Below are 21,141 nucleotides of genomic sequence, written 5' to 3'. Positions count from 1 at the left end.
TTGCCTTGATGTTGCTGGGGAAGGTGGGGGTCATTATTCTGTAGTGTTTGGATTTAATCACTGCAAGGAAATCTTAGTTGGAAAGCAGAGTGAATCAGCTGGAGTTGCTACCGCCTTAATATGAGGGAGGGAGGCAGGGACTGGGGAGATGGAAACACACCCAAGACCTTAACATTTCCACTACAGCTCCCCATTCTAGAACCCAAAGTGTCTCAGTTCCATTTAATTAAAACAAAATTCAAAATTTGCAGCTTTATCAAATTGTATGGGCTCCCTCTCAGACTGTATATACTCCTTAATTGTTCTTCGGTGCCAGCTTGACAAAGGTAGAGGATCTGTTGCCCAGCCTATAATGACTTGTTCAAGTCCCCATTGAGTGAAGGACCTGGTCGGGACACAGACCCATCCCCGCAGGTGACGTGAAGTTGGGCGCCTGAACAGGACCTTCTCATATAGTGCTCCAGGGCAGCCAAGAGCCAGGAAGTGGCATATGCCACTCAGTTTCTTCAGGTGTGCTCCTTTTCCTAGAGCTGCTGGGAACTTCCCTTGAAGGTGTAGCTACCTGGACAGCCTCTCGCTTCCTGGGGGCTTTCCTCAGCTGGAGCAGAGACGGCCATGGGAGCGGTCAGGAGGACTTCATGCCGACTGACACCTTGGGGGAGTGCCCACACTTAGGTTAGAGACCCCTTATGAGCCAGCAGCCGTGTGGACGAGCTTCTAGAAGCCAGCCCCACCCACCAGCCACTTAGCATTTTCAGCCTGAGCCAGTCCAGCCCACGAGCTGTGTGACTCCCAAGACAAATTCCTTCTTAAAGGTTATACCCCTAAGACAGTGTGTAAGCTGAAAAAAATGACTTGAAAATGATACTTAAAAGATTTTAACTGACCCCCAGGAGTTTAGAGGCAATTATGTTAGAAAAGCCTTTTGGGTTGGGTATACTTACACTCAGGAAAAGTTTCCTAGTTACAGGGATGCAAATCTAAATATGTACGTACGAGATACTTTATTGACAAACCGTTTGCTCATTCATTTGTATCGAATAATACTGGGTGCACCTACAAAATACAGCTGAAAGATTCAGCCCACTGTTTTAATCTGTCATTTCCCAGCAAAATGGGATCAAATTAAGCCCTGTGAGCTGCTTGCCAGTGAGGACTGTTGGGATGCCCGACCTAGCACTGGTGGGACCGGCAGGGAGGACAGAGCACCGGGCACCCAGCCTGGACTCCGCCAGACAGCAGTCAGCTCTGCTCTTTAGCCCCGAGCTCGCGCCCATTCCAAAGCCCAGGCTGCACCCCTGCCTGTTACATCACAGCGCCCAGGGCTGAGACTCAGGCACGGGCATTTTCCGAAGATCTCCAGGAGTTTCCAATGTCAGAGACAGGATAAGGCATAAGGCCTCTGCCATCCAGTGGAAAGTTGGCTTCGACATTTAAAACTGAGGATTTAACATCACCTTCCTGTTCACTAACCAGAAATAGGAGGTAAACCCATTTGCTTTTTTCAAGCCCTTTCATTCAGTGTGTGAATCTATACCTCTGGCATCAATACCTTCCTGTCCTTTTGATGTAGAATCAGGAATAAAGGGAAAAATGAACAGTCTATATATAGGAAGCTGAAATTGGTCAAATCTTTATATTCTCATGTAAAACTCACTTCCTGCCACAGCCACTCACCACGGTTAACTGTCCGTTTTTATTTTTATAGATTTGTTCTTCTGGTCCTGTGTCGAAAACTATTGTGCCTTCTTTTCCAGGACCGATATAAAACTGTAAACTGGAAAACACACAGAGTAATCAATTACTGACATTCTTAATTTTCACCTTCTGTCTGCAAAAGAAATTCACTTACGAAGCTTTACTAGTTTAGAGAGCGAATTCCCATTTTATTACAGTTGTATTGTGCATTTGAGTAATCAAACGACGACCCTTGCCACAAGTAGGAAACTTACCACGTGTTTCTGGGGTTATTTCCAAGTCAATTTAACACGTTCAGTTCTTCAAGGGGCCAGCCTGCTGTCTGAAGAACCACCTACACAGCATCCTGCTGAAACTCTCACGGGGTGGCCAGGTCTCCCCTCAGAGATCCCACAGAACACTCCCCACTCTCCCTCCCTCTTGCCCGTATGAATTTGCTCCTCAGGCTGCACTGGCTTGAGACCTATTAGGAGCAGCAGGGGGGCAGCCTGCTTGCATGGAGGCTCTAGGGGGCACGGCACCTGATTTTAGCCTGAGAATAAGAATCCAGTGTGGCCTCAAACTACCCCCTACCGTCCCTGACCAGCCAGCTGACACCAGGCTGGCTGCTTAGCCACCTTGTGCCACGTATTTCTATGTCCTAAAGAAATTTTAACGCTGCTGTCCTCTCATCAGTTGTAAGCAGCCTACAAAGCTGCAGCCCACTGTGCTCAGCCAAACATCCCAGACAACAGGCCTCCACAGGACAGGTGTGGCTGGCTCCTGCGCTGGCCCAGAGGTCCACCTTTCACCTGGTGATGACATCCCCCCAGGAATGGAAAGGCCCTCCCTTTGAGAACTGGGCCCTAATACTCTGGCTGCCTTGGTGAACAAGTGATGGCGGAAAAAACCCCTACCTTCCCTGGACCACATTTACAATGTTCCCCCTCTTCACCAGCATGACGAGCTTCGTGACTGCTTCGAAGATGTGTTGACACTGGAGGATGGCATCCCCCTGACGAGGAGAGGACACAGCAGTTCTAGTAGCAGTGGCTCCAGAGGAAAGCACTCTTCCATACTGAGGCTGCAAGGCAGGCAGCTCAGTAGCGTGGCAGGGACACTGGGGACCGTCCCTTACCTTTTGTTTGTGGTCCTCCGGCGAAACATGAATGACTAAGATTCCGTCGCTGAGGCTGCTAGTAGAGACACCTGAGGAGTAAAGACACAGATCCAGAGACCAGGAACCGGACAACTTGGCATTCATACAGAAAAAAAGAGGTGGTGTATCTAGGAGCACCCCCACCCCACACTTTGTCCCTCCTCACTGGGCCCCCGAGGATGAAGGGCACACCCCAGCAATCAGCAGGCCCCGAGGCTGGGAGGGCGGTGCTCAGAATAAAACAGATCATCCGAGAAGCTGTTGTCCGGCCAGGATACCTGGATGCCTCTGACATTTACTCCAGAAAAAACGAGGCACAGGCCAGGCCCGGGCAGCCCCAGGCTTTACAGGCACCCTACGCTTCTGTCTTCCAGTGGAGGGTGGCTTCCTTACCGATGTTTGCCCAGGACCTAAGTCACCCCAGTGAATGGTCTGAAGATGGCCCATGTCTCACCTTTGAGTGTTGAGTATTCCATTTTCTGCTTGATTTTGGCAAGCTCCACCACATAAGCTGCTTTCTGAGTAAGGAGGAGTTGGCGCTGCCGGGCCTTGAACCCTTTCCTGTCATATTTAATGACTGGGATGCCGTACTGCGAGGAGAACACAGTGACTCCGTGGGAGGAGGGGGCGGAGTACAGAACTCCTTATTACACCAGACTCTGGTAAGACTAGTTCCTTTAAGCACTCAGAGAGGCTCAAACGTCCTGCCACACAGCGCTTCCCACCCTTGACCCCTTGGGCCTCTCAATACCCCTGTCCTCCCCACTCACAGAAGGGTGGAGGCAGCAAGAGCTTAAGGAACCTGCCCAGATTGTGTACAGCTAAGTTACGAAGCCGTTGGCGCCCTGCCACACTGCTTCGAATAGGGGATATTCAGCGATTAAGTTCATGACTGTGTTTTGCTCAATTTCATTGAAAACCAAACCCATGGGGTACCCGGGTGGCTCTGTAGGTTGGGTGTCTGCCTTCAGCTCAGGTCATGATCCCAAAGGTCCAGAGACTGAGCCTCACATCGGGCTCCCTGCTTAGTAAGGAGTCTGCTTTTCCCTCTCCCTCTGTCCCTTCCCCTACCCTATGTGTGCTCTCTCAAATAAATAAATAAAATCAAAGAAAAAGAGAACCAAACCTAGTTCCTAGGGTGACAGATAAGGACCATAAGAACAGCAACAGGTACCTAGTGGTCACACGGACCCCACAGTCTTTGTTAATACCCAGAACATTACAGTCGAGAGCCCAGCCCACCCTCCCACCCCTCTGCACGTCAACAGCACTTCCAGACGCTCTTCATACAGAAAACAGACCCTGTTAAGAGAATCCGGTTTGACCCAAGGACACCCATTTCCTTACCTGGATTTTCTCATTGCTAATGAGTTGAAGCACTTTGGGATTAATGTCTCCTTCGTCTGGGGAGGGAACCAGAACACAGTGAATCAGCACTAAATACCATCTTGGTGCAAAAGCCACTGGTATCTGCTGGGTTTATGTCCCTCTGACAGAGACCTCACCTATGGTCAGGAAATGCTACGAAGTCAGGCGTCTTCTTTTGACTCTTTAAAACAGGAGAAGCAAGAGCACAGGTGGAAAAATGTACTCACCAATCCGACTGTTGGCAAAGGGCTGGTTTAAGACTTCTGCATAACCTTCTTTCTTTCCCCTGAAGAGTTCACTTGTAACCACCTTTTGCTGCATCTGGTTAAACAGAATTGGAAGTACAACAGTGGTAGCCTGAGGATCCCTGGAACAGAGGCCCCTTAGGTCCATGGGATGGTTTACTTTCCTTGATAAGCTGTACAAGCCTTGTCCTGATTTGGCACAGAAATCACAACATGTTCTAGGCTTTTGCCAAGGTGCCCTAAAAATGACGCTGGCAGAGACCAGAGCAGACACTTAATGCTGGTCTCTTGCATGCTCTTCCCAGAAGTGGAGTTTTCAGAATTTTCAGAGAGCACTTCTTTTCTTCTGGGTCAGAGATCTATCTATAAACTACAACCTGAGGGCCAAATCCACCCTGCTGCCCGTTTTTTGTAAGTTTTTTTTTTTTTTTGGGGGTGGTGGTGGTGGTTATTTTGTTTGTTTTGGCAGCATGGCTCTGCCATCCATTTATATGTTGTCTCTGGCAGTTTTTGTGCTCCGCTGGCAAAGCTGAGTGATTGTAACAGAAATCATGTGGCCAGCAAACCCCAAGATATTACTCTTTAGTGCTTTACAGAAAAAGTCTGCTGACCTGCAGATAAGCATGAACAAAACCCTCTGGCAGAAAAGGGGTCCTGCATTCTGTGCAGTATAGGGACCACCTGGGTTGTGTTCCCATGGCAACAGTGTGAGGGGGGGGGGCCTTAACAGCTGCCCGTGAACGAGGGTTCTGTACTAAGTGGTCTGGGTGTGTTTAATCCTCAACACACGTATGAGGCAGGGGCCCAGGATGACCCTTGGCTCCCAGGTGAGACGGCGGGCAAGTGCCGCGAGTCCTGGCCCCTCCACCACCTTGCCACCTGCCCATGTTCCCTGTCCCTACCAGTGCTTTCCTCTCGGCCGTGATCCCGCGACAGTACTTCCGGACCAGGTTCCTTATGCACATTTTCCTGAGCAGGTCCGATGCCTGTGGGGAGAAGACATTTCTGTTCCATGTACCTCACTCATACCGAATCTTGGGTGGTGGCCACAAGACAGAAGCTTTGAAAGTACAGTGGAATCCAGTCTCATATAAATGACAGCATTGGTATTTTAAACTCCAAGAAGGCAGTGAATTTGCTAATCTTGCACTACCTTTTCACTGTTGCTAGACCACTGGTTCTTTTTTTTGTTTTTAAAGATTTATTTATTTATCCATGAGAGACACACAGAAAGAGGCAGAGACACAGAGAGAGGCAGAGACATAGGCAGAGGGAGAAGTAGGCTCCCTGCAGGGAGCCCAATGCAGGACTCGATCCCAGGACCCTGAGATCATGACCTGAGCCAAAGGCAGATGTTCAACCACCCAAGTACCCCTAACCTATTGGTTCTTAAACATGAATATGTCTGAGTCATCTGAGAACTAGCAAGAAAAAAAAGAAAAGAAAAAAGAAAGGACTCCTAGAGATGCTCAGTAGACCCAGGCTGGGACCCAAGATCTTACTTACATGACCCCCACTGCTCTCTAAGACCCTTGGGCCCTTGGACCATCTTTTGAGAAATATTTAGGTGACAATCATTAAAAGCCATTGGGAAGGGGGTACTTGGGTGATGCAGTCGACTGAGCCTCCAACTCTTGACTATCATGAGATCGAGCCCCATGTTGGGCTCCTGGCTCAGCACAGAGTCTGCTTCTCTCCCTCTCTCTCTGCCCCTTTCCCTACTCCTTCTCAATCTCAAACAAATCTTAAAAAAATCTTGGGGTACCTGGGTGGCTCAGTGGTTGACCATCTGCCTTTGGCTCAGGTCGTGATCTCAGGGTTCTGGGATCGAGTCCAACATTGGGCTCCCCATGGGGAACCTGCTTCTCCCTCTGCCTGTGTCTCTGTCTCTCTGTGTCTCTCATGAATAAATAAAATCTTAAAAAAAAGAGAAATTAATCATAAATGCTCTGTGCAAACAGACCTCTGTTGGCTTTAGCGTACGAATTTAGAGGAGTGCCATTTCTTGTGTAACAACCTTGCCAAGAAGCACTTCGCTAAGGCAGCCCTTTTGAGCCAAGGGAGGCCGTACAAGTACATATAGAAACTGAGCCCCATCAACGCCCAAGTCACTTGCAACAGGTGTCCCTGTTCAGTCCTCACATTTTCCAAGATGCCAGGAGGCCTCAGCCAGCTCTTATCCAAGACATTCTTTGGGACATGGTAGCGAAGATTCAAGATGTAATTCTTACGCACGAACACGATAAACTCCTCATTGTCAGGGCAGAGGGGCTTGTTGCGGTTGATGAATCCCTTTATGAACCTATAGGGGCAAATGTTTTGTTAGCTTTCTGGCCCATTTCTTTACTGAGACTCTCTCCACTTGTTTGATTTCAAAGGCCAAAATGGTAGCAACCGCTCCAGTCGCCATGCAAGGCGACACTCACGTAGCCTGTAGGTCAAGTCTGCCCCCAAAGATATGTTCTATTTCACCCACACCATGCTCTGTTTTGTGTTGTGTTGAGTAGTTTGAATTAGTTGCTAACAACAAATGGCATAGGAAGGCAGTTGACCTTGTGACTTTTGAACTAAGGGAATCTAATCGACATCAGGAATTATGATGACTGGCAAATCAGGGAGCTCAGAGGACAGCAATGGAGCTGAATCCCTAAGGCCTGACATCCTGAAGGAAAGCCTGGCTATCTGCACAAAGCCAAATAAGTCAACCAAGTCCACGGTCACCTTCTGTAGAGAACTCACTTTTTCACAGTCCGCACAGCCCACTTTCTCCTTTTGGCCACCTTCCGAGCCAGGGCCCCACGCCAGTGGGCTTCAAGTCTGATGGCTGAAAGAGTTCACTGCAGGCATTAGAAGGTGAGCACAATCACATTTAAATACAAAGGGCTTTCTTCAGAATCATTCACCCCCCCCTTTCCCCAAACATCCGGATGCCCACCACAGCTGTCAGCCAGCCCCAGAGATGGAAAATTGATGTGTTGCAAGTTCCTCTCTGGGGGTGCTCAGACCACTGAACCAGGGCGACAGGAACACCAACAGTGCTGTGGGAAGCTTTTAGGAGAGTCCCAAAATTACAGGAAGGGGTCCAAGCTTCCCCAGGTCTTCCTGAGGGGCACGTTAATTGTGGGGTTGCGTTTGGTTTGTCTCATCCAGTGCGTGCTTTAGTTGTCTACACTTAAGAATTGAGATGCATCAATTGGGACACACAGAGATTCCTGGCTTACTTCCCAATTTTTAAATGCTTTTCATATTTTGTTCAGTTATTCAGATTTTTAAAAATGTTTTCTGGGGCACTTGGGTGGCTCAGTCTGGTTAAGCATCCATCTCTTGGTTTCAGCTCAGGTCATGATCTCATGGGTTGTGGGATCAAGCCCTGCGTCAGTCAGGCTCTGCACTCAGTGAAGAGTCTGCTTGAGATTCTCTCTCTTTCTGAATCTCAAATAAATGGATGAATAAAATCCTCTTAAAAAATGCTTTCTTTCATTCCTCATAGCAGCACTGTTTGTTACAAAAGAAACAACTGCAACAAGCCACACGTCCATCAACAGAACAGCTAGATTATGGTATATGGTATATGGATTATGTGCTATATGAATAGCACAGGGGTCTGCAAACTATGGCCCTTGGGCCGGCCACCTGTTTTTGTAAATAAAGTTTTATTGCAACAGAACCATGCCCATTTATTTATGTATCGCCTATAGTACCTTTGTGCTACAACGCTGAGTAGCTATTGGCAGAGGCCAAATGACCCACAAATCTAAAGTACCATCTGGCCTTTAAGAAAAAGTCTGCCAACATCTGACATAATACAATCCTGTGCAGCTATGAAAATAAGCAACCAATAATACACAGGCTGACTGGTTGAATTTTTTGCTCATTGCAAACGGGCAAGTTTTTGTTGAATTCTTACCTGCTTGTCTTTTTTTCACATACATTCTCCTTTCTAGGCAGGCTTTGTATGTGGCTTGGATCCTCGCAACTTAAAATAAAACAAAAGTTTTGGTGAAAAGGCTTTTGGTTGTGCAACCCTGTAGTTGTGCTCTTGGAGGGCAGGTCGGAAGTGGCCTCAGGGTGTACAGCACAGAGCAGAGGGACCAGTGCAGCGGGGCAGGAGGGGAGGGGGGTGGGGTTCATGAAGCCTGGCTGCCAGAAGCTTCTGGCTCCCCTGTCCCTCTCCTTCCCTGAGGGTAAAGAACAGACTCAGTGGTAAGAGCCCCCCCACCCCCACCCTGTCTAGTGAGGTTCCAAGCAAGGCGCTGTTTCATCCTCACACCACCCCTAGAAGGAGGTGCCAAGCACAAGCCACAAATGGGTGTGCAGGCTCAGGCGGTGGAAACCTGAGTATGAGCAGTGCAGCTACTGTGGAGTGTGAACCCAGGCATGTGGGACCACATGCATGCTCGCCCTGGAGCTTCTCTATCCACGTCTCTCCACCTGGTGACTGAGTTCCCATGACAGGCCAAGCTCATCGGGCTCCCCATGCCCCCACAGACCAGCAGCAGCCCATCCCTTGGGGACTGATTAGAAACACTGTCTGAGCACCCCTACCCCTGCCTCACCTGCAGCCAGCACCTGCCCAGAAACCAGGTCCTGGGATCAGTGCTTGCTGCTGTCAGGGTCAAAACATGAGATCCGCAAGCACAGTGGTTACAAGCCCAGATCCTGAAGCTAGAGAGACCCATGTTCAAACCCCAGCTCTGTCGCTTACTGGCTGTGCAGCCTTCAGCAAGTTCCAACATCTTAGAGCTCAGGTTCCCGGAATATAAAGTGGAGATAAGAGGGCCACAAAGGTTTGTTCTAAGAACACAATGAGGTCCTGAGCACAGAGGATATCATATGCAGCCAGCACACAGCAAGCATTCAGATTACTCCACAGGGCACGTCTCAACAGAGCAGTTGAGATTTCAAGGAAGAAGTCCCATCCCACTGCAGTAGTTTTTAAATTTTGTTGCTCTCCCCCACCCCCACCACCCCATAACTTTCCTTATTCACCATGCACAAACCCCCTCCACCCTGGCTGCAGGCTTTGAAACGACACCTTCCAACATCAGATACGGATATGAATGAAGTTTTCAAAGCTTCATTTGAGATTTAGGCCCTGGCATAGCACAAGATTTGGGTCCTGGGTGCCTGGGTAGCTCAGTCAGTTGAACATCTGCCTTCACCTTGAGTCATGATCCTGGGGTCCTGGGGTTGAGTTCTACATCAGGCTCAGTGGAGCCTGATGCTCAGCGGAGAGCCTACTTCTTCCTCTACCTCTGCCCCTCCCCACTGCTTGTGTTCTCTCTCTCTAGCTCTCTCTCTCTCAAATAGATAAATAAAATCTTAAAAAAAAAAAAAAAGAGTTGGGTCTTAACTAGAACTGGGACAGCAATCCAGTGTTTAACTTTCCTTTTTTTTTAAAGATGTTATTCTATTTATTCATGAGAGACAGAGAGAGAGCCAGAGAGAGAGAGAGAGAGAGAGAGGCAGAGACACAGGCCGAGGGAGAAGCAGGCTTCCCACAGGGAGCCCAATGCAGGACTCAATCCCAGGACCCCAGGATCATGACCCAAGCCAAAGGCAGATGATCAATCACAGAGTCACCCAGGCGTCCTGTGTTTAACTTTCCATATATATCCATAACTGCCCTCTGAACACACATTAGGGCATAAATCCATGTGTGTCTTATCACAACCCCCAATTTTCAGAGCCAACGCTTCTGATGCTTATATCAAACAGCAGGTGTAAGGTGTATCCCAAGCTAAGCTGGTTCATTTCACATTCTACTGAAATCAGGACAGAGAAACATTACCTAATTGATGTTTACTAAATTCAAAGGCATCTTCAGTAGCAAACAGAGTTCTGGGGAAACGAATAAATATTTTGGTTCTAGAAGTGAAAAGAGAGATGGTTGTAATGGTTAGTTGGTCAGTTACCATCTGCACTGGCTTGAATAGCAGCGTCTCTCCCAGAGCCTCAGAATGTGATCTTATCTGGAAATAGGGTCTTTGCAGACATCATCAAGGTAGGGATTGAGAGGAGATCATACAGAATTATGGGTGACCTAAATCCAGTGAGTGTGTGCCTATAAGGGACAGAAGAGGACACACACACACACGGATAGGGAAGTTCATGTGAAAATGGGCAGAGACTGGAGGGATGGGACCACGAGCCAAGGAATGTCAGGGGCCACCAGAAGCTGGGATAGGCAAGGAAGTCTCTCTCGCAAAGCCCCACTGACACCTTAATTTTGGACTTTGAGCCTTGAGAACTGTGAGAGAGTACTTTCCTGTTGTTTTAAGCCAGCCAGTCTGTGGTCATTCATTTATCCAGTCTCAGGAAACTACGACACCAATTCAACCTGAAGTTACTTCTTGGGCTTTGAAAACTGATGACAAGGAATAGGAGTCTAACTTTAAGAGAAGATCCCATCAACCAAAAAAGATAAATCATCAATGTCCATCATCGCTTCCTGCCTTCCCCTACCCAGCTTGTGAGGGAAACTTCCCAGGGCAGCCACTGGGGGAAGCAGTGCCTCATGTCCCGTGATCCCAGGTCCCCATCCCACACAGATCCCACTGGTGGCCTCCATGGTCTGCCTCACTCAGGATGGGCTAAGCCCCATTCCCCTCAGGGATCTGGCTTGGAGATGTAATGAAGTCTTGAAGCAGGGCCCAGGACAGAAGCATAAGGATGGAGAGGGACCAGGGTGACCACAGAGGGCTAGGGGGTTGGCAGGCAAAGTTCATGGATAGATACGAAGGCAGAAATTCTCTGCAGCCTGGGAATGCCCATCTACATCCTTGGGTACTGTTCCTTACCACCACACACCAACCCTGACCAAAATGACTCTAAGGACAGACCAAAATCTTCCTGGTTCACCACACTGAGTTTGCCTCAATACTATCAATGGGTATGAAAGTTCTGATCCTGGACAATTAGAGTGATAGCAATGTGCTCAGAGTTCTAGAACACCACCTTCTGGAATGCCACAGGAGCTTTCACATTATGAAAGCCCTAATAGCCTCCTCTGAGAAATCCTGCATGCATTTGAACAATAAAAAGTCCATGCGAACTCATTTTGCAGGCAAAGAGGTGCCACGGAGCTCTAAGTCAGGTTTAGAACACAGGGCTTCCAACTTAATCTCCTCAACAGGCAGTAATAGAGCCCTTCCAACCACCTGGAACCTGTGATACTACGATTTGTAATAGGAAATACATATTTGGTCATAGTTCCCCAAACCCTTATAATTAGAGCAAAAGGGACATCTTTTGTTATGATATTTGGATTTTGTTCCTGAGATGGTTTCAAAGTGATTAAAGTGAAATGGATGTCTTGCTATTTATAATAGATCCCTTCCGGCCACACCACACCTGAGTTTATGCCAAGGAGATGATGTTCACAAAGCCCCCTGGATAACCTCAAGATGATGGCTCATTGCTGGGGGAACCAATCTTGAGATGAGAAGCTCAAAACTCTCAGCCCACATCCAGGTAGGGGAGAGGGGCTAGGGATTGAAGTGATGACCAACAGCCAATGATTTTATCAATCATGCCTGTGTAATGAAGCTTCCATAAAACCCCAAAAGGACATGGTTTTGATGTTCTGGGTACACCTGGAGAGGGCATGGAAGCTCCATCCTTTTTCCCCAACCCACCCTATGCATCTCTTTCATCTGGCTGTTCCTTAATTCTATCCTTTTGTAGTAAGCCAATAACCCAGGAAGTAAACTGTTTTCTGAGTTCTGTGAGCCACTCTAGCAAATCAAACCTAAAGAGGGCGTCCTAGGAACCTCCAATAGATATCCAGTCGGTGGACAGAAGCACAGGTGACATAGAGACTTGCAATTGGCATCTGAAGTGGGGGGTGGACAGTCTTACAGGACTGAGTCCTTATCTTGGGGATCTGACACTACTCGGGGTAGACAGTGTCAGCATTGAGTTGAAGCGTAGGACACCCCAGCGACTTTCAGAAGTACTGTGGAATGTTCTGGGTGTGAGCCAAGTACTGAGAGCAGACACACACAGGAGTTTTGTCTTTACAGAGCTGCATTGAAATGGAGTGGATAGAAGTATCTGTATCTCTACATAAATTCCTTAAAAAATTCATCTCCAGGCTCTAGAAGCTTATGGATCAATGCAGAAAACTTTCTAACAGGCATTTCTTGGCCGCTTACCTCCCTAACTTGTACTCTTCCGGTGTGTAGCCAATGTACTTGATCAGCCGTTCTACGCCCTCTGCTGGAGGCCCATGCCAGTATGGCCAGGTGTCTGGGCACAGAGACTTGTACCTGGGGAGAGGAACAGCCCTTCCAGAAAGCCATTGGACTTTACACTCACCCACCGAACCCTCCACGAGAGGTCAGCTTTGCTCAGCTGTGGCATGCCAGCCACTCAGCACAACCTAGCGGACTCATCACACCAAACTTCCTTGAATTCAACAAGCGTTACATACACTTGGCAAGAAAGATAAGAGAGAGAAGCTTTCAGTAGGGTGGGTCTGACCTGTCTTCATGAAACAATGACATCATCAGATAATCCACCCAAGAAACTCCATTCCACTTCTAAGTATATACATGGAGACATGAAAATATGGGTCCACACACAGGCTCATACATGAACGTTCACCATGTCATACTGTCATTATTCATCATAGACAAAAGATAGAAAACACCCAAATGTCTGTCTGCTGATGAACGAGTGAATAAACATGGGCCAGCACAGGAGGACAAGGTACCATGCCTGGTAAGTAATGTGGGACTTGGACCCAATAATGACTTAGATCCTGATTTCAGCATACATTCTAGTATGTGGTCACATAAAAAGAACCATGTGGTCTCTAACATAATGAAATAAGCCAATGCAGAATTCAAAGTGCCTATGGACTAAGGCTAGAAGCTATACAACCGGAGCTGCTAGACCAGGACCACACTGCCTGGGTTCAGGCCCAGCTCAGGAGCTGGACAAGTCACTTTGCCCCCTCACCTCTGCAATGTGAACAATTAACAAGACCTTCCTCGTGGGGGCATCACAAGGTCGAAGTGAGATAATCCATGGAAGATATTGGGCACAGTCCAAGACTTCAAAAACTGTTAGCTATGGTGTTCCTATTATGCTTCTTACCCTTAATATTGTGAGATATGGTTTGTACTATTTTAAAATCACATTAAACTGTTAAAAAAACATATTTATTTTCCTGGAACTATACTTTATGAAAAAGTCCATTAAGGGCATTGCCATGGAATGAATGTCTATGTCGTCCCCTCATCTTGAATTCACGGGCTGAAATCCTAACCCACAATGTGATGGTGTTAGGAGGTGAGGGCCTTCAGGGAGGTGATGAGGTCATCATGAATGGGATCAGTGCCTTTATAAGAGAGACCCGAGAGCTCCCTCACCCTCTTTCTACCATGAGAGAACACAAGAGAATGGCACTCTGCATGCAACCCCAAGAAAATTCTCCCCAGAACATGACCATGGGTGTCTTGATCTCAGATTTCTAGCCTCCAAAACCATGAGAAGTAATTCTCTGTTGTTTATAAGCCACCCAGTCTATGGTACTTTGTTATAGCAGCCCAAACTAAGACAAATATTAAGTGTCACATGCTCTTCCCTGATTATCTCTCTAAGTCTAGCCACACACACAAAGGCGCAGGTGCATTACTACCCCAGGGAATGCCATTGAGCCTCAGGCCTTGCTCCCACCTGCCCAAACCACGCCCATCACTAGCACATGCCATCAAAGCAGTCCAAACATGGGACAGACAAAGTGGGGGGTGGGGAGATGTCTTAAACACCTGCAGAGTGGAGGGACTAGGAACTTCAGTCTTTTTCAACTCTGGGATGCAATTGCTTCCTGATCAAGGGAAGTGGTGCCAGGCAGGGTACACATATATTTGAGCATCTTCGGCCCCTCCCCAGGGCCACTGATCTGCAGCCGTCTGGCCCTCCCAACTGGTCTTCCAACCTTCCCATTTCTTCCAGGCTCTCCTGCCTGGATTGTTATCCCCAAATAGCCTCATGGTTCCCTCCCTGCCTTGCAAAGGCCCTCCCAGACCACCTTACCTAAAGACGTAAGGCCTTCTATCTTTCCACCCTCTTTTTCCCTTACCTGGATTCATTTTCTTTCAAAGATACATCCCCAGCTGACTTCGTATATCCTCTTTATCACTAGCAGACTCCCCCAGTGGGAAGTAAGCCCCACGCAGGGGTGGGGGATATGTGGTCTGTCCTGTCCCCTGTTGTTACACAGCACTTAGGACAGCACTGGTGCACAGCAGGTGCTCACTAGTATTTATGCAGAGTAACTGAGCCTCAGATGACAACAAGATATAAAAAAGGTGTATGAAGAGCAAAAACTGCAGAAATATGGTAACATCAAGTGCATGTGTGTTTAGGGGTGGGGTGGGGCAGGCAGCGGCTGCTGATTCTGGCCATCTCCAGCAAAGTCAGATTCAGAAAAAGATGAATCAGTTAAAAAATGAACAAGTTGCTGATGAGCAAGAACAGCATACAAAGGAGATATGTTTTTAAAAGTGGGGGGAATAGGCTGGTAGTTCCTCAACCAATTAACTCAGTAGTGACTGATTACCATGACCTAGTAATCTACTCTTAGGTATACACCGCCCCCCAAATAAAAGCACATGTTCCTAGCAGCATTATTCATAATAACCTGAGAAACAACCCAAATGCCCATCAGCTGATAAGTAAAATGTAGTCTATCCATACAATGGAGTATGGTTCCTCACTAAAAAGAAATGAAGCACTGATGCTATGACAAGGATGAGCCTTGAAAATACTGTGTGAGGTGAGAGAAATCAGTCATGAAAGGCCACCTAACTGCATAATTCTATGCGTATGAAATGTCCGGTAGGGAAATCTATAGAGACAGGAAGCAGGTTAGTGGTTGCTTAGGGCTGGGGCTGGGCTGATAAGGAGATTATAGCTAAAGGATATCAGCAGGTATATAAATCATTAATATAACAGTGAGGCTGGAGAACAGTATGGAGATTCCTCAAAAAGTTAAAAATAGAGCTACCCAATGATCCAGCAATCACGCTTCTAGGTGTTTGCCCAAAGGAGACAGAAATACACATTCAAAGATGTGTATAGCAGCATTATCAACAATAGCCAAACTATGAAAAGAGCCCACATGTCCACTCACCGACGAGTGGATAAAGAAGATGGAGTGTATATATACAATGGAATATTACTCGGCCATCAAAAAGCATGAAATCTTGCCATTTGCAACAACATGGCTGGAACTAGAGGGTATTATGGAGAGTGAAAGAAGTTAGACAAATACTGCATAATCTCACTTTTATGGGGAATTTAAAAAACTAAACAGGTAAATATATGGGAAGGGGGGAAGGAAAAAAAGGAGGGAGGGAAAAAGCCATAAGAGATTCTTAATGATAGAGAACTAAGGGTTGATGGAAGAAAGTGAGTGGGGGATGGGCTAGATGGGTGATGGGTATAAAGCAGGGCACTTGTGATGAACACTGGGTGTAAGTGTATGAATGTAAGTGATGAATCACTGAACTCTACTCTGGAAACCAATATTGCGCTGTATGTTAACTAACTAGAATTTAAATAAAAATAGCAGCGAGGAAATGGATTATTACTTAGTAAGTGCATATAAGGAGATAGCACTTACCAAGACATGAGATTCATGGGAGGAAAAGCAGCATGACCCCTGGTAGAGAGATATCTGCGATCACTAAGTCAGGGGTTAAAAATAAGAGCTGCTAGGAAATACTCAATTTTCAAAAGGCAGAATCTTAACACAAGTTGCAAAATAAATACAAGAAATTAGAGGAAAAAATTATAAGCTCATGTACACTTTAATAAAGTTGTAGTTCAAAAGAAGCCTAGTATCAGGTTGCAATTTGAAATTACCAATCTTCAACCATGTTGACCTACAAAAATAACCATTATGCTTCCCTTGAGAGTATGAGAATATGTTGATTTTTTTTTTTTTGGTAGCACAAATTCATACACAGCCCACCACCAATGAAGTATTGGTGCACAAATGATGTAGGTGGTGGTGAATTTATCGTTAAATCCTGATAAACTCTCAGAGATCGGACAATTTAATCTCTATGTTACCTATAAGGGAAGAGGTCATGGCTAGAAGAGACAGGACAGGGATCCCCACGCAGCTTTGTGTGACTTCAATGCCCATGTTCCCATCATTACACTTGCTTCTCCTGATAGCCCACGAGGCCAAGAGGATTGCTTTTTTTTTTTTTTTTTTTTTTTTTGGAGGATTGCTCTGAGATTGATGGCAGTAAACGAGCACCTACAGTCATCTTGGGGAGGGGCTTCCCCAACTACAGACAGACTCAAGTGGCACCCTGCCCATGTCTGTCCCTTAGTGGCACGTCTATGCATCAGCCTTGAGCTTCCTGGACTCCCAAGAAGTCACAGGCTTAGGGAAAGGAAGGGAAGAAGGTAAACTGACTTAGCTTTTATTCTCCAAAATGTTAGTGTTAATCATAGTTATGGCTACAGTAGAAGTAGTTCTGAGTTCTTGGGGGGATGGCCTTTTATTCATCGTCACACCCAGAGACTCCCCACATAGTAGGCTTTTGACTGTACTGGCTTCAGATCAACAAAACAAACTTTACCTTTGCAAGAAATGCTCGTATTTCCGCCGGTATGCAAAGCCGGCCCGTCTCACCCGCAGATGCTCCATCAGCCCCAGGTACTTGATCTGATGCCTTACGAGCAAGTCATCAAACTTGTCTTTGGAAACACAGAAGGGAGAGTGACAGTAAAGGGCCCCATGGCTCTGTTTCAACTAAGACCACAGGCTGCAAGCTGACAATCCATGGGCTAGATCTGGCCACGGACATATTTTGTCAGGTCATAATTTGTGTGTGTGTGTGTGTGTGTGTGTGTGTGTGTGTGTGTGTGTTTTAATGGGGGAATTTTACAGGAAAATCTGGGTTTCTGGCTTCTCTTTAAAAAACTATGGTAACCAGCTGGGATGCCTGGGTGGCTCAGCAGTTGAGCGCCTGCCTTGGGCTCAGGGTGTGATCCCGGGGTCCCAGGATTGAGTCCCACATCGGGCTCCCTGTATGGAGCCTGCTTCTTGCTCTGCCTGTGTCTCTGCCTCTCTCTCTCTCTCTCTCTCTCTCTCTCTGTCTCATGAATAAATAAATAAAATCTTAAAAAAAAAACCCAACTATGATATCCAGCCATTTGGGGGTAAACTCCCACATGGCAACAACTTGTTGGAAGGGAATAGGACTGCCCTTTTGGATAGCATGTGCCCTTTGTAGTGTTCCACAGTCCCCTCCACTCTCTACTGCTTTACAACCAGTCTGCCTCACTCATTTGTTCTTCCCGCCTGTCTTCTGTGCAACTGTGTTACTGACCCTGGCAGGTCCTTGGAAGGTACCTAAGTCATAAACCATTTTGGAAGACTGTTCCCTGGCTAGAGAGAAGCAACACTGCTTCCCTCACCTGTGACATCTGTCTGGCTCAGCTGTGTTGTTCCTGAAACTGGTCAGGATCTAAGCAATGCTCACTCAGGATCACAAAAAAAAAAACCAAAACCCTCTCCCTCCCTATTCATTTGCCTTCTGGTCATTTAAAAATGAAAAGAATTCATGTGTAAAGGACAAGGCACAAGCCTGTAGGGATTTTTAGGATTTTAACCCACTGCCATCTTGGCTTTCCTCCCAGATTTATTTTCCTGAGCTCAGTGTTCAGAACGATTCACGACTCACTGGGTTCTTTCCTCTCATTGGGTTTGATGCAACGGATGTACGAAGGTTCCTTAGAGATGAGGATTTCCAGAAGGCTGCTCAGGCTGTTTTTAAACTGAGTCCCCACCTTCAGAGAGAAAGAAAGAGAGAGAATGAACTAAGTAGATATTGCTTCTCTCAGTCAATACAGAGATCAGCTAGGGCACAAGACTCCAGCTCTTTAGATCCCAGCTCCTGATAGATTGCCCTACCTGTTACCATCTTGCCCCCTAAGCAAAGGTTTTGGGTGTCCTGGCCTGAGAAGTCCAAGCTCAGACTGGTTAAGCAGAGAGGCTAGATGCTTTCTTCATTTAGCACTTATGTGGTGCACGCTTCATAGGAACCCGTATCACCATTGAGACAGTCATCTCCAACACACACCCATTTCCTTGTTACCAAGCTTCCTTTTTGACACCTGCACTACTATACATTCTTTCTTTTTTTGATGGTATTTTTCCTATTCTTTCCCACTAGATTATAAACTCTATGAGAACAGGGACCTTGTTTTTTTTCTTGCTAAATTTTGTGCCCCCCACACAGTGCCTGACACACAGTAGGCACTCAGTGAGTGGTTACTACTACACTTGGAAAGTATATATTTAGTAGTACATGTTAGAGAGTGATGCTTTCAGGAAAGTGGAGGACAGTTTTTTTTTTAAGATTTTATTTATTTATTTCAAAGAGAAAGAGAGAGAATACAAGAGGGGGAAGGGGCAAAGGGAGAGGGAGAAGTAGATGCCCCCCTGAGCAGGGAGTCTGACTCAGGGACTCTGGGACCATGACCTGAGCCAAAGGCAGATGCTTAACCGATTTAGTCACCCAGGCGCCCCAAGGGAGGATAGTTTAAAATGTACAGGTGATTGAGAATAAGTGCACTCTCTGGCTGATTTTTACAACCTTCTAATTCTGCACAGGCATTTTTTCCCCCACTCACCGTTGGCGGCCTCCTCCGGTTTTCTAACTCAGCCACTAGGAAGCACTCCTTTAGGATGCGGTTTTTGGACCTGCATAGCACCTGCAAGTAAAGGAAATGAGCTCCCCATTCACTACTTCAGAAGTCACTAAGGAGTCTTCAGGAAAGCTTGCATAAGTGTGCACTACAGCCAAGAGCCATTTGCTTTAGGAGTGCTTGAAGAAAATGGGGAAAAAATACAAACACGGAGGGAAATGTTTAAATACTGTATCTACTGCACTTGCTACATGGTAAGGCTATCTGAATGGTTTTCCTCTGACATGGTAAAGCAATAACTTGTTCCCAGTCCAGCCGCTACAGAGAATGAACCAGCTCTTTAAGAATCATCTCCAAGATGGTGTCAAGTGAGAAGAGGAAGACAAGGATCACATGTACAGTGTGGGATTATTGTGTGAAGAGAAAGGAAAAAGAGGGAGATACATACACCCCTTGGTTGTACTATCCCAAAAGAATACACAGTCAAATGGCTAGAACAGTTGGCTCTCAGGAGAGAGAGTTAATGACATGGGGTCAAGGACACCAGATTTTATACAGTTTGATTTTTCCCCTTATGCACACATTTTCAAAATAATATGTATTATCAAAAATCTTTAATTTTGCTTATATTTTTAAAAGACTTATTATGGAGGGGGAGAGAGCAGAAGGAGAAGGAAGGAGAGAATCTTAAGCAGTTTACACACCCAGCACGGAGTCCGATGTGGGGCTTGATCTCACAACCCTGAGATCATAACCTGAGCTGAAATCAAAAGTCAGATGCTCAACCGACTGAGCCATACAGGTGCTCCAAAAAGCTTTAATTAAAAAAAAATTAATTTGACACTAAAATTCTTTTCCTTGTATCCACACAATGAATTAGAATTATTATTTGGCCTTTAAAACAGAAGGAAATTGTGACACGTGTGAGAACATGAATGAAACTGAGGACATTATGATAAGGGGAAAAAATTAGACACAGGACAGATACTATATGACTTCCACTTCCATGAGGTTCCTAGAGGAGTCACATTCAGAGAGACAGGAAGTACAGTGCTGGCTACAGGGGCTGAGGGAGGAGAACAGGGGAGTTAGTATTCTAACAGGGCAGAGTTTCAGTTCTGCTAGATGGAAAGGATTCTGAAGATTGGCTGTGCAACGATATTATGGTGCTTAATGCTACTAAGCTGCACCCTTCAAAATGGTTGAGATGATAAATTTTATGTTATGTGTATTTTGCCACAATTCAATGATTCTTAAATTGAAAAATTTTTTTTATTTAATCCACTCTGATTCTGCACTGACAATGGCATGAAAAAGCAATTTGAAGGCAGGCGTGAACACATTAGAAATAACCCATCTTGGGGCACCTGGGTGGCTCAGTGGTTGAGCATCTGCCTTTGGCTCACGGTGTGATCCTGGGGTCCTGGGATCAAGGCCTAGCATCAGGCTCCCCGTGGGGCCTACTTCTCTCTCTGCTTCTCTATCTGTGTCTCTCATAAAATCTTTAAAAAGAAAAGAAAAGAATGCATCTTGAAGTTAAAAGAAAGTCCAAGAACCTTCAGCCCTGGCTGGTGAAGTGGAGGACTCTGAGATTTTTCCATGGGAAGCACAGTCCGCGGATGGGTTTGAGAAGGGTGTGGGCATGGCGGGCAGAGGCATAGCCAGGAGAGGAGTACTATGTTCCCTGTGTCAGCTGGGGCCCTTTCACTCCTATGTCATTTACAGTGACTTGAGGATGGAGGCCCCACCAGATCCATCTCACCAATGGCGATATTTGCTAGACACCCCCAGTTGGGAAGAGGTGGGGCTAACACTCAGCCTCAGAGAGCACCCGCCTGGAGCAGAGATCCAAAGTTAGGCAGAGTTCTCTCTCCTGAACCTCAGAGGTTGGAACAAGTGGTCCTAGAAGTGGCAGAGAAAAGATCAGAAAGGCCAGAAGGTACTCCTGAAATGAACAGTCTGTGTGTTTACTTGAAAATGTCTTCCTACATTTATGCTTTTTTGTAAACC

The 21,141-nt window shown here is 46.5% G+C and overlaps 1 protein-coding gene across 1 annotated transcript in view; it reads right to left on the bottom strand.

Moving 5' to 3' along the window:
- Positions 1-42: 42 nt before the first annotated feature.
- MYO1H (myosin IH) overlaps positions 43-21,141 on the bottom strand; it is a 44,036-nt gene continuing 22,937 nt past the window's right edge. The window contains exons 16-31 of the mRNA XM_041728982.1: positions 19,117-19,197; positions 18,165-18,270; positions 17,058-17,175; positions 12,606-12,719; positions 10,241-10,317; positions 8,357-8,425; positions 7,189-7,273; positions 6,592-6,751; positions 5,352-5,435; positions 4,432-4,525; positions 4,184-4,239; positions 3,291-3,426; positions 2,816-2,886; positions 2,595-2,692; positions 1,678-1,777; positions 43-652 (exon numbers count right to left, since the gene is read on the bottom strand). Of these exons, the coding sequence (XP_041584916.1) occupies positions 626-652; positions 1,678-1,777; positions 2,595-2,692; positions 2,816-2,886; positions 3,291-3,426; positions 4,184-4,239; positions 4,432-4,525; positions 5,352-5,435; positions 6,592-6,751; positions 7,189-7,273; positions 8,357-8,425; positions 10,241-10,317; positions 12,606-12,719; positions 17,058-17,175; positions 18,165-18,270; positions 19,117-19,197 (1,476 nt within the window). The 3' untranslated portion in view covers positions 43-625. The remainder of the gene's footprint in view (positions 653-1,677; positions 1,778-2,594; positions 2,693-2,815; positions 2,887-3,290; positions 3,427-4,183; positions 4,240-4,431; positions 4,526-5,351; positions 5,436-6,591; positions 6,752-7,188; positions 7,274-8,356; positions 8,426-10,240; positions 10,318-12,605; positions 12,720-17,057; positions 17,176-18,164; positions 18,271-19,116; positions 19,198-21,141) is intronic.

Source organism: Vulpes lagopus, chromosome 14, assembly GCF_018345385.1.
Source record: "Vulpes lagopus strain Blue_001 chromosome 14, ASM1834538v1, whole genome shotgun sequence".
Taxonomy (NCBI): Eukaryota; Metazoa; Chordata; class Mammalia; order Carnivora; family Canidae; genus Vulpes; species Vulpes lagopus.
The sequence above is the reverse complement of the archived record's forward strand: the minus strand, read 5'-3'. Positions and strand labels throughout refer to the sequence as shown.